The following is a 13060-nucleotide window of genomic DNA, read 5'->3' on the forward strand; positions in this document are numbered from 1 at the left end:
GCAATGAATTTCTTTCTTTACCAAGTGAAGAGCATTTGGATTATTTGCATTTTAGACAAATTTGAATAAAGCTATAACAACTCACATAAAATTTTTTTAAATTATTTGTTCTGTTGGGCTGGTTCTTTGTTGTGCTCAGGCTTTCTCCAGCTGCAGCACATGGGCTCAGTAGTTGCGGCTTGCAGGCTCTAGAGCTTAGCTGAGCTTAGTTGTTCTGTGGCATGTACGTTCTTTCCAGACCAGGAATCGAAACTGTGTCCCTTGCACTGGCTGTTAAATTCCCAACCAGTAGACCACCAGGAAAGTCCCTGGTGGGGCTTCCCACATAAACTTTTGTGGGAACACAGTTTTTATTTTTCTTGGGTAGTCACCTAAAAATGGGATTTCTGTGTCCCTGGAATTCCACACTTTCTACATGTTAAGTGTGTATTTAACTTTACATAAGAAAAGTACTCATCTGTTCTTGCAATGTGGCTCTATTATTTTGCATTCCCAAAAGAACATATGAGAGTTTCAACTGCTTCAAATCCTGGCCATGTCAGAATTCATGTCAGAAAGAAACATCAGTTTCAGGGAAGCAAAAAAATTCCCTGAAACAGTCTTAGCAGACTTTTACTTGGGTCTCAAATTCCAGAATTGGTTCATATGCCCCATGTGAAAACGGAAATTATGCTTCCTGTGGGTAATTTCTACAGATCTATCTTCCAAGTCACTTTTTCTTTATTCTGCCACATTTAGTTCTTCATAGTCTAATTGTACATTGCTCTTTTTTCATTTTTTTATTTAATCATTTATTTAATAAATTTTAAACACACTTGTTTTATAGTGTTTCAATAATACCATTTTCTGAAGTCTCTGGGAATCTAATTCTGTTGATTCTTTTTTTAAAAGATTTACGTGTTTATTTGTTTTTGACTCTGCTGGGGCTTTACCGTACTGTACGGGCTTCTCATTGCGGTGGCTTCTCTTGGTGGGGAGCACAGGCTCTAGAAGCACAGGCTTCAGTAGTTGTGGCTCTTGGGCTCTGGATCACAGGGCTCAGTATTGTGGCACATAGGCTTAGGTGCCCCATGGCATGTGGGATCTTCCCAAACCAGAGATCAAACCTGTTATCTCCTGCACTGGCAGGCAGATTGCCAACCACTAGAACACCAGGAAAGCCCCTGATTCTGTTGATTCTTAATCAGAGAAGTTCATGTTTTATAATTTAAGATTGTGAGCTAATCTTTTCTTTTTTTTAAGGCCTCATGGCACAGTGTACAGGATATTAGCTCCCCAACCAGCAATCAAATCCACGCCCCTAAAATTGGGAGTACATAGTCTTAACCACTGAACCACATCAGGTGGTTATGCTAAATTCTACTTACCCAGGGGCATCAACAGTGACCATTTTGATAATTTCTCAGCTACACATTTCCTGAACCAAGCAAGAAATGTCAATTAAAACCCTGAGTCTGTATGAGGACAGACTTGTGATTCCACATTTTTAGGAGATATATTTCTCATTCAAAAATCCAAGCCAAAACTGACAAGGTTCCCTGTTTCTCTTTTCCATAAGCAGACCTTTAGATCTACCATTTCCATGAAGTATGACCAGCTTTTGTTAGTTCATGTTTATACATATATATATATATATATATATATTACAATTCACAGTCTCCATTCAAACTTCCCACCTGGCCTTGGCAAAGGTCTAGTCTGTAATCTTTGGTTATTTTAGGACCTGCTTACAGTGGTGATTTCCAGCTTCTATGAATTGGGTGGGGATGCTGGGGATTTCCTTTACTCTGTAATTGAGTTTGCTGCATTTTATCCAGAATACTTCTTTTTAAGGCTTTATGACATTATTTGCCAAATTATTGGACATGGCTGTCTCATTTTTAAAATACAGTAAAGATTAAATCCACATAAATAATGTTTAGAACATATGTAAAACATTTAAATATAAAACAATATATTTTAAAAATATTTTTGTATTCATGACACAGCTTAAATAGAATATATCAAATTTCTGAAGTCCCTATATACCCTTTCCTGAGGCTACTTATCCCTTCACCCAGAAGTAACCATTATCCTGAATATTATTTAGTTCTACATGTTTTTGAACTTTATATACATAGAATTATACCACAGTATTTCGTTACTTGTCTTTGTTTTATAAATCAGTAGTACGTTTTAGAGACTGACTTCCCATCAAGACCACTAATGACTAATAACTCTGCTTCTATAATGTTTGATTACTGATAACATGAGATTCTAAATCTTATCTATAAATCCAATGAATTCTACATTAGTATCTTCAGGTCAGATCTCTCTTTAAGCCAGTGTTAGATAACCAGTTGTCTCCCTGACATATCTACTTAACCATGTCAGACAAATATTTCAAACTTACCATGTAGGAAGCTACATTTATCCAGTCTTTCCCTAGTCAGTAAATGGCATAACATCTATTCAGCTGTTTAATCTTTACTGACATTTCCTTATCTTTAATCAACATCCCACAAAACACACAGATCCAATACATTAGCAAATCCTACTGGTTCTACCTGTGCCAGACATCTTCTATTTGCTAACTACCTCCCACCCAGACCCACTCAATCTTCTCCACCTCTACTGCTGAGGTGACTTGTACAGATCCTATGAATAGGTTCCCATGAATAGGTTCCCTTACCCTCTGGCTGTTAGTTTGGTTCTGACATGAAACTCTCAAAAAACTGGAACACGTATTAGTTTCCTAGGTAATTTTCTATAACAAATTACCATAAAATTGGTGGCTAAAAATAACAGATACCTATTCTCTCACAGTTCTGGAAGACAGAAGTCCAAAAACCAAAGTATGAGCAGGACCATTGTCCCTCTGAAGGCTCTAGCGAAGAATTCTTACGTGATCAGCTTCTGGGGGCTGTGGTTTCCCTTGGCTTGTGGCAGCTCAACTCTGATCTTCACATCCCTGTATCTCTAGGTCTCAAATCTCTATCCCTTTATCTTATAAACACTATAAATCCAGACATTAGATTTAGGGTCTGGCCTAAAATTTTAGGATGGATCAGATGTTCTCACCAAGATACTCAACCTGGGAATTCCCTGGTGGTCCAGCAGTTAAGACTGTGCTTTCACTGCCAAGGGCCCAAATTCAATCCCCAGTCCCACAAGCCACCTGGTCGGGGGGCAGAGAAGCAAGAGGGGAAGATCCTCAACTTACATTTGCAAACATACTGACTCCAAAGGTCAAATTCACAGGTTCTAAGGGTTAAGACTTGGATATAAGTTTTGGGGGCTATAACTCCACACAGATAATTTCCCCTGTTCTTTCTCATTTAAAGTATCTTGGGCTGGCTATGTCACACTAATCACTCCTCTAAGATTAGTCCTCTGTTCTTGCTATTGACTAAATGTCTGCATTCTTCCAAAATTCTTACACTGCAATCCAACCTCTAATCTGATGTTTGGAGGGAGGAACCTTGGGAAGTCATTAGGTCATGAGGGTGAAGCCGTCACTGAATGGAATTAGTGCCCATACAAGAGTGACCTCAGATAGTTCCCTCGTCCCTTCTGCCATGTGAGAACGCAGGAAAAAGATGTGCATGAACCAGGAAGTGGGCTCTCACCAGACACCAAATCTTCCAGCACCTTGATCTTGAACTTCCTAGTTTCCAGAACTGTGAGAAATAAATTTATGTTTTTTATGAATCACCCAGTCTACAGAATTTTAGTCACAGCAGCCTAAATGAACTAAGACATTCCTTCTGAGAGGTCCTCTGGGCCTAGGGGTGGCAAGAGGTACTGTCCCTAGACATGAAGTAGTATATTATTGTGGTTTTCCATACCTCTCCCTTATCTTTGGAAGTAATCCCTTAATTAAACTCTTATTGCTGCTGCTGCTGCTGCTGAGTCGCTTCAGCCGTGTCCGACTCTGTGCGACCCCACAGACAGCAGCCCACCAGGCTCCGCAGTCCCTGGGATTCTCCAGGCAAGAACACTGGAGTGGGCTGCCATTTCCTTCTCCAAAACTCTCATTAAATTAGCCCTATTCTGACTGTGTCATCTATTTCCTGCTGTATGACTATCAAACCTCCCAAATAAGTTTCTAGTTCATCCCTTTCTTTCTAACTCCACTACCCATTCCTAACCCAAGTCACTAACATATCTTTCCAAGAATACTAAAAAACTCCAAATTACTCTACTTCCACTCTTAATCTGTTTCCAATCCATTTCAACCGAGGGTTTAGATTCATCGTTTCTAAAATACAAAACACTACTAAACTCTAATTAACATGTTTTAATGGGTATAAGGTAAAAAATCAAAAACAAAAAGCTGTATTTTATATACAACCAACAGTTAGAAAATTAAACTTTAAAAGTTTACAACAGCATTTTTTTGCTTTTGTTTTGTTATTATTTTTGGCCACACCATGTGGCTTGCGCATGCAGGATCTTAATTCCCAGACCAGGGATCAAACCTGTGCTCCTGCATTCCTTAACCACTGGACCTCCAGAGAAGTCCCTTCAATAGCACTTTAAAAACCTCAGAGAGACTTTCTTGGTAGTCCAGTGACTGAGACTTCGAACTGGGACTCCAATGCAGGGAGCCAAGGTTTGATCCCTTGTCAGGGCACTAGATCCCACATGCTGCAACTAAGAGTTACAAAGCTGCAACTAAAGATCTTCACCCAGCTCAGCCAAAAAAACACCCCCAGAAAATCCCCAGCAGTCCAGTCAGTGGTAAGGACACTGCGCTTTCACTGCTGAGGGCCTCGGTTCCATCCCTGGTCAGAAACAAAGATCCCATGAGCTGCAGAACACAGACCAAAAAAAAAAATCTGTTTTAAAAACCTCAAATATAGGCCTGGCTCAAAAAGACAACAAAAATCTAAACACACTAGGATCCATAATGTTTAGCTTACAATAAAATATAGGAAACGGTAAGAAGCAGGAAAGAAAATAAAATCAGTCACCAGAAATAGACCCAGGGAACTCCCTGGAGGTCTGGTGATTAGGGCTCCACAATTTCACTACAGAGGGTTTGGGTTTAATCCCTGGATGGGGAACTAAGATCCTACAAACTGCATGATGCAGCCAAAAAAAGAGAGCAAGAAATAGATCCAGAAATAACATAATTAGCAAACAAGAACTTTAAAATAGGTATTATAATTCACGGATATACAGGAGAATATGAATATAATGAGGGAATAAATATGGAATCTCAACAGAGACTAGAGAAAGCCCACATGCAGCAAGAAAATAAATATATAAACTTAAAAATAAAAAAGGTCAACAAGGACAACGTCCTATACTTGGAACCTATGAAATTGTTTTACAGTTTAATATTTATTGAATTACATAGCTAATTCACCAGGTACAAAAAACAATAAACTTAACAACTTTTTTAAAAAGTCAAAAAATATTGAAATTAGATACAAAATATAAACCAACTGATCCCGAAAGCAAAAATGGACCCAAAGTGAAATAAACAAAAGACACTACATGACAAATGGCTAAAAACCTATGATAAAATGAAAAACCTAAGCTGGGGTGGGGCAGGGGGAGCTAGAGGTACTGTGGACAGTTTAAAATGAAAAAATGTGACCACTGACTTTTCATCAGAAGCAATGCTAGCCAAAAGACAATGAAGCAACACTTTTAAAGTGCTGTAGAGGGCTTTCCTGGTGACTGAGTGGTAAAGAATCCACCTGCCAGCACAAGGGACATGGATTCTATCCCTGATTCACAAAGATCCCACATGCCTCAGAGCAACTAAGCCTACGTGCCACAACTACTGAGCCTGTGCCCTAGAGCCCCGGAGCCACAACTACTGAGGCCACGTGCCCAAACTACTGAGGCCCGCACACCCTAGAGCCTGTGCTCAGCAACAAGAGAAGGCCCTGCACTGCAACTAGAGAATACCCCGGCTCACCACAACTAAGGGAAAAAAAGCCCATGCAGCAACAAAAATACAGCTAAATATTTTCTAAAAAATTTAAGTGCAGTAGGAAGAAAAACTATGAGCATTGAATATATCTTTCAAAAACAAAGGTAAAATAAAGATACTTTCAGACAAAGTAGAAAGAACCTATCATCTGCAGATCTACACTATAAGAAAGGAAAAATGTTCTTTAAGTAAAGAAACATTATACAAAATGGATATTTGGGATCTAGAGAAAAGAGAAAAGGGAAGAGTACTGGGAACAGGAGCATGTGGATAAATATAAAACTATTTTTCTTATTTCCTAATTCCTTTAATAACTGATCAAAGAAAAAGTAAAAACAATATACTGTGCAATTACAAAAGTAAAATGTATTATTTCAATAGTACAAAGGACAGGAAAGAGGGGAGAAAATGAAAGAATACTGTTGTAAGCGGAAGTGATATATTTAAAAGTAGTGCAATAAGTCAAACGTGTACATTTTAAAACCTAGACCTGTGACTCTCTAACTTTTTTAGTCTTAGGATCAACAGTACTCTTAAAAACTGGATTGCATCTATCAACATTTACTATATTATAAGTTAAAACTAAGAAATCTTTAAAATATATATTAACTCACTCAGAAATAATAAAAGTTAAACCAATTACATGTTCACACAACATTTTTTTTTCTGGTCATACCACATGGCTTGTGGGATCTTAGTTCCCAGACCAAGGACTGAACCTGCACCCACAGCAGGAAAAGCACCAAGTCCTGGATTACCAGGAAATTCCCAACAAAGAACATTTTTTTTTAAGAGCTACATTTTCAAAAAGAATTTTTAAAAGTTTAGTGATGATGGCAGCACTGTTTTACATCTTTGCAAATTTCATTAATGTGAGACTTAACAAAAGAGAATGGGGTCTGAGACCCCAACTGTTATCTTTGTGTGACCATTCAGAGAAGAGGAACAGAACTAGTAAGTCAACAGAAAAGATAAAATGAAACTTTAAAAATAATCAATTGGGAAAAAAAAAACCACTCAATGGAGGGAATTCTCTGGCAGTCCAGTGGCTAGGACTCTGAGCTTTCACTGTCAAAGGTGAGAGTTCAATTCCTGGTCCAGGAACTAAGGTCCAACAATGTAAAGTTAAATTCACAATCAATAAAACCTACCACATCAACACAATAAAAAACAAAAACATACATCTTTAATATACACTGAGAAAAGTATTTCAATAAATTTCAAAACACATTCATGATTACCATGATTGAAAAAAACAAAAACAAAAAAATCAGCAAACTAAGAATAGAAGAAAACTTCCTTATTTTGATAAAAGGCATCTACGGGAAAACCAAAAGAGCTAGAACGATATAAAGATGTCCCTTCTCACCACTTCTCTCCTACATTCTACACAAGGTCCTAGATACTGCATTTTTGAGGAAAGGAAATATGAAGAACAGATTGAAAGGGAATAAGTAAAGCTGTCTTTATTTGCAGATAACAGATTATAAAGAAAATCTTAAGAAAACAAAACAAAACAAAATAATGAGAGAATATATGTGGCTTTACATCAGTAGTGATAATAGCTCCTTCATTCTGACATTGGTTATTTCAGTCTTCCTTTGGTTATCCTGGCTAAAGACCTATCAATTTCATTGATCTTTGCAAAAAACCAACTTTTGATTAAATTTTTTTCTTTTTTTTTCTTTTTTCTATTTTTTTTTAAAGTAGCTTTAGCAAAGTCATAAGATACAAGATCAGTACACCCCCCAAACTACAAACTTTTAACAAATATTTACAGTACTAACGAAAACAGGGGTAAATTTAACAAAATATGTAACAGACATTTACACTAAAAACTACAAAACATTGCTAAATAAAATTTAAAACAACATAGAGAAATCTAAAGGAAAAGTATTCATGAATTGTATGATTTTTTAAATTAATTAAAAATAAAATCTTAATCAAACAAATGTACACAGTACAGCGTGGAACCACACAGAAATGAATTCGTCTGATCACTTTTCAAAAGAAAACCTTGCTTTTCAATTACGTCAGTAGCAGCAAAAAATGTACTTGACATGCTGTGCTAGGACATATGTTAACAACTCAGCTTTTCCATTAGCTACAAACAAATGTCAGGCTGGATGAATCACAAGCTGGAATCAAGATTGCTGGACTAACAACAATCACCTCAGATATGCAGAGGATACCACTCTAATGGCAGAAAGTGAAGAGGAAATAAGAGCCTCTTGCTAAGGGTTAAAGTTCAGTTCAGTTGCTCAGCCTCTTTGCGACCCCGTGCACTGCAGCATACCAGGCTTCCCTATCCATCACCAACTCCCAGAACTTGCTCAAACTCCATCTAGTCCATCAAGTCAGTGATGCCATCCAACCATCTCATCTTCTGTCATCCCCTTCTCCTCCTGCCTTCCGTCTTTTCAAATGAGTCAGTTCTTCGCATCAGGTGGCCAAAGTAATGCAGCTTCTGCTTCAGCATCAGTCCTTCCAATGAATATTCAGGATTGATTTCATTTAGGATTGACTGGTTGGATCTTGCAGTCCAAGGGACTCTCAAGAGCCCTCTCCAACACCACAGTTCAAAAGCATCAATTCTTTGGTGCTCAGCTTTCTTTATTGTCCAACTCTCACATCCATACATGACTACTGGAAAAACCATAGCTTTGACTAGACCGACCTTTGCTGGAAAAGTAGTCTCTGCTTTTTAATATACTGTCTAGGTTTGTCATAGCTTTTCTTCCAAGGAGCAAGCATCTTTTAATCTCATGGATGCAGCCACCATCTATAGTGATTTTTGAGCCCAAGAAAATAAAGTCTGTCACTGTTTCCATTTTTTCCTCATCTATTTGCCATGAAGTGATGGGACGAGAGGCCATGATCTTCATTTTTTGAATGTTGAGTTTTAAGCCAGCTTTTTCACTCTCCTCTTTCAACCTCATACCCCAACAGTATACATTCAAAAAACTAAGATGATGGCATCTGGTCCCATCACTTGATGACAAAGAGAAAGAGAAAAAGTGGAAGCAGTAGCAAACTATTTTCTTGGGCTCCAAAATCACTGTGGACTGTGACTGCAGTCATGAAATTAAAAGACGCTTGTGCCATGGAAGGAAAGCTATGATAAACCCAGACAGAGTATCAAAAAGCAGAGCCATCACTTTGCCTACAAAGGTCCAAATAGCTATGGTTTTTCCAGTAGTCATGTACAGATGTGAGAGTTGGACCATAAAGAAAGCTGAGCACCAAAGAATTTATGCTTTCAAATTGCGGTGTTAGAGAATACTCTTCAGAGTCGCTTGGACAGCAAGATCAAGCCAGTCAATCCTAAAGGACATCAACCCTAAATATTCATTGGAAGGACTGATGCTGAAGCTGAAACTCCAATATTTTGGCCACCTGAGGCAAAAAGCTGACTCACTGGAAAAGACCCGTATGCTGGGAAAGTGAAGAAAGTCATTCAGTCCTGTCTAACTCTGCGACCTCATGGACTGTACAGTCCATGAAATTCTCCAGGCCAAAATACTGGAAAGGGTAGCCTTGCCCTCCCCAGGGGATCTCAACCCAGGGACAGAACCCAGGTCTCCTGCATTGCAGGCAGATTCTTTACCAGCTGAGCCACAAGGCAAGCCCAAGAATACTGAAGTGGGTAGCCTATCCCTTCTCCAGCGCTTCTTCCCTAACGAGGAATCTCCTGCATTGCAGGCGGATTCTTGACCAACTGAGCTATCAGGGAAGCCCAATGCCCGGAAAGATTGAAAGCAAAAGGAGAAGGGAGAGGCAGAGGATGAGATGATGAGATAGCATCACCAACTCAAAAGACGTGAATTTGAGCAAACTCCAGGAGATAGTGAAGGACAGGGGAGAGTAGCAGTGTTGCTGTCCTTGGGATCGCTAAAGAGCCAGACAGGACTTAGCAACTGAACAATAACAAACAAATCTAGGCATTATTTAAGAAGCTTTTAAAAGTGAGCCCAAAAAGGTCTACAGGATTACAGGTTAGATCTCTGCAGGACACAAAGGCCAACAAGGCGTTAGTGTGTAAAGTGCAAACTCAATGTGAATATTTCCTTTCCTCCATACTAACTGTGGGTTGAGCGTTCACTAGATTTTGAGCTCTAAGAAGGGTGGCCCTTGGGGTTTTGTAGAATACGGAGTCACACCAGAAATTATGTCAGGTTTAAGATCTTTTTTTTTTTTTTTTTTAGGTTTAAGATCTTGAGCAAGTCAAGGGTTCTCAATTTTCCTACACACTAGTAAAACAGAGACCATCAATGACTACAAAAAAATCCGAGAGATTTTAGAAATACGACAACTGACACACAGTAGGCTCCAAACACACACTCTTTTGGTTTGCATGTTGCTCAATTTCGTTTGAAAGGCATTCCGAGGGAAACGGGGCGCGGGGCCGAAACGAACACATGGAATTTCAGGAATTTCACTCTTTGGGGTTCCAGTTCTTCCAGGCGGGCTCTTTCTGTTAACAATCCCAGGACCGACAGGTCGCATACTCTTGGGAGCAACAAGTCCCCAACATACGTTTGGGAACAGCCGAAGTTTAAGGTATTTGGGCGGAGGATGACAATAAACGCCACGGGCCAAGCATAAAAACGGGTCTAAACTTAACACCACCTTGCAAAATAGCTGTCGCCCGCGCTTGCACATAGTCTTCCCAGGTGGCGCTAATCAATCCGCCTGCCAATGCAGGAAACAGGAGACACGCGTTCGATCCCTGGGTAGGGAAGATACCCCTGGAGGAGTAGTCCACTCCAGTATTCTTACTGGAGAATCCCATGGACAGAGAAGCCTGGTGGGCTACAGTCCATAGGGTCGCAAAGAGTCGGAAACGACTGAAGCGAGTTAGCACGCACGCACTCACTAGCACAGGAGAACCAAGGGGCCCAGAGGAGAGGACCCGCCCAAGGTCAAGCGTGAGGCGGGACACACCCCGCCACGCCTCCGCCGCGCAGGGTCGGCACGCTCGGCCCGGAGGCTGGGACGCCCCGGGCGGAAAACTCCTCTCCAACAAGCACTTCCCAGCATCTGAAGACAGAAGCCTAACAGGGACTCAGCCTCTTCAGACTTTACCCCCCGGGTCGGTCAAATGAGCCAAAAATGTCTCCGCACGGTCCCCGACGACTTGCCGTGCTGTCCCGGGGCCGGACGTCCAGCCGAGGTTCGCGTTCCATTTCCTGTCCCCGTCCCTTGCCCTCCTCGGAGCTCACCTGCACCACAAGGCAGCCTAGTATATCCTTCCGAGCGTCCGGGGGGATGATGGTCCGGGGCGAAAGGCCCGGGTGCAAGAAGTGAACCATGGCGACGGCGAGGCGTCGAGGAGAGAGTTGCCGTCGAGCTGGGCCTGGATCCCGCGAGAGGTGGATTCGACCCGCGCTGAGAAGCAGCTGAGCAACCGGCTCGGGGAGCAGACTCTCAGCGGTCTAGCCGCGAGGTTTGAAATGCCGGGCGCCGCGACGCGCACTCGCCCACCGTAGACCCCGCCCCCAGGACGGGCCTCACCACCCCCACCCGGGCCACCCACCACTCCATCCGGTGAGGACCCAACCGTTCTCCTTCCACCTCCTTCACGCCGCCGCAGAGACCAACCACTCACTCAACGCCTACCCACACGTCTATGACCAAGTCTCCCACAAAACCTACGCCCTAGGATTCAATACCACAGGCACGCCCACGGACCAGCTCTGTGGAGTTGGGAAACGGAATATGGTGGTCCCTCTGTGTCCCCAGGGGCATTGATTTCAGGGTCCATCATACCCAAACCCAAAAAAACTGCCGTACCTTATAAAAAGGAGTAGTATTTGGGTATAACTTACACACTTCCTCCTCTATACTTTAAATGACCTGTAGATTGCTCATACTAGTATAACTAATATGTAAATTCTGTGTATTTACATATAATTTGCTGGTACTAGCAAATTCAGATTTTGCTTTTTGAAACCTCATGAAAATTTTTTTTCTGAACTTGTTCCATAGACGTTGAATCCGGGGATAGAGAACCCATGGATATTGAGGGTTGATTGCATACATTTTAAAATATATTTTTAAAAGACTTTTCTCTTATAACTGGCAATAGCAATTCTCTTGTTTCTTATGACCTAAAAAGTATCAAGAAGACCCTTATAATCTGCTCCAAGAAACCCTGAAAGAAAGCAATAAGTTTGTACACTAGAAAAATTAACAGAAGGTATGTTTTGGAAAAGGATAGTTGTTAAGCGTAGGGAGCCTTGAATTTGAATACTGCATTGGAATGCCTGCTCTTGAACAAGATTCTTAATTTCTCTAAAGCTCAACTTCCTCATCAGTAAAATGGGATGATAATGCCTTATAAATAGATGGTGTATATAGCGAGCTCCCTGGTGGTCTAATAGTTATGATTCCACAATTTCACAACCTTGTCCCAGGTTCAGTCCCTGGTTGGGGAAGTGAGATCCCACAAACTGCGCATTAAAAAAGAAAAAAAAAATGTATGTAAAACACATGAAAATGCTTGACAGAGAACAAGTCCTTGATTGTTGTTGTTCAGTCACTCAGGCGTGTCCAACTCTTTGTGACCCCATGGACTGTAGCCTGCCAGGCTCCTCAGTCCTTGGAATTCTCCAGGCAAGAATACTGGAGTGGGTTGCCATTCCCTTCTCCAGGGGATCTTCCTGACCCAGTGTCTTCTGCATTGGCAGGCAGATTCTTTACCATTGTGCCACCTGGGAAGCCTCATATTGAAGTATAGTTGATTTACAATGTTGTGTTAGTTTCAGGTGTACTTCTTTATTTAATTTTACAATAGAGTATTTTTTAAGACTACTTTATAACTTCTCTCCTCAAATCTTGAACACTTCTTCCCCTAATCATACTGTCAGTTTCCTCTTTCACTGAAAAAGAATCAAAAAGAACATTCTAGGGACTTCTGTAGTGGTCCAGTGGTTAAAACTCCACATTCGAAATGAAAGGGGCCAAGGTTTGATCCCTGATCAGGGAACTGGATCCCACATGCAGCAACTAAGACCTGGAGCAGCCAAATAAATATTAAAAAAAAAAAAAAATTCTAAGCTCCAACCATCATATCTACCCATCTACTACTGTAGGCTTTCTATCCTATTACCATGAACTCTTCATACTCTT

The 13060-nt window shown here is 40.8% G+C and overlaps 1 protein-coding gene across 2 annotated transcripts in view; it reads right to left on the reverse strand.

Moving 5' to 3' along the window:
• ZYG11A (zyg-11 family member A, cell cycle regulator) overlaps positions 1-11457 on the reverse strand; it is a 58967-nt gene extending 47510 nt beyond the window's left edge. Inside the window, exon 1 of one of the 2 annotated variants that reach the window (XM_043461295.1) lies at positions 11152-11457. In XM_043461295.1, coding sequence (XP_043317230.1) covers positions 11152-11241 — 90 coding nt within the window. In that variant the 5' untranslated portion in view covers positions 11242-11457. The remainder of the gene's footprint in view (positions 1-11151) is intronic. The other variant, XM_043461296.1, reaches the window with a different exon arrangement.
• Between the last annotated feature and the right edge of the window lie 1603 nt (positions 11458-13060).

Source organism: Cervus canadensis, chromosome 2 (assembly GCF_019320065.1).
Source record: "Cervus canadensis isolate Bull #8, Minnesota chromosome 2, ASM1932006v1, whole genome shotgun sequence".
In the NCBI taxonomy this organism is placed as follows: Eukaryota; Metazoa; Chordata; class Mammalia; order Artiodactyla; family Cervidae; genus Cervus; species Cervus canadensis.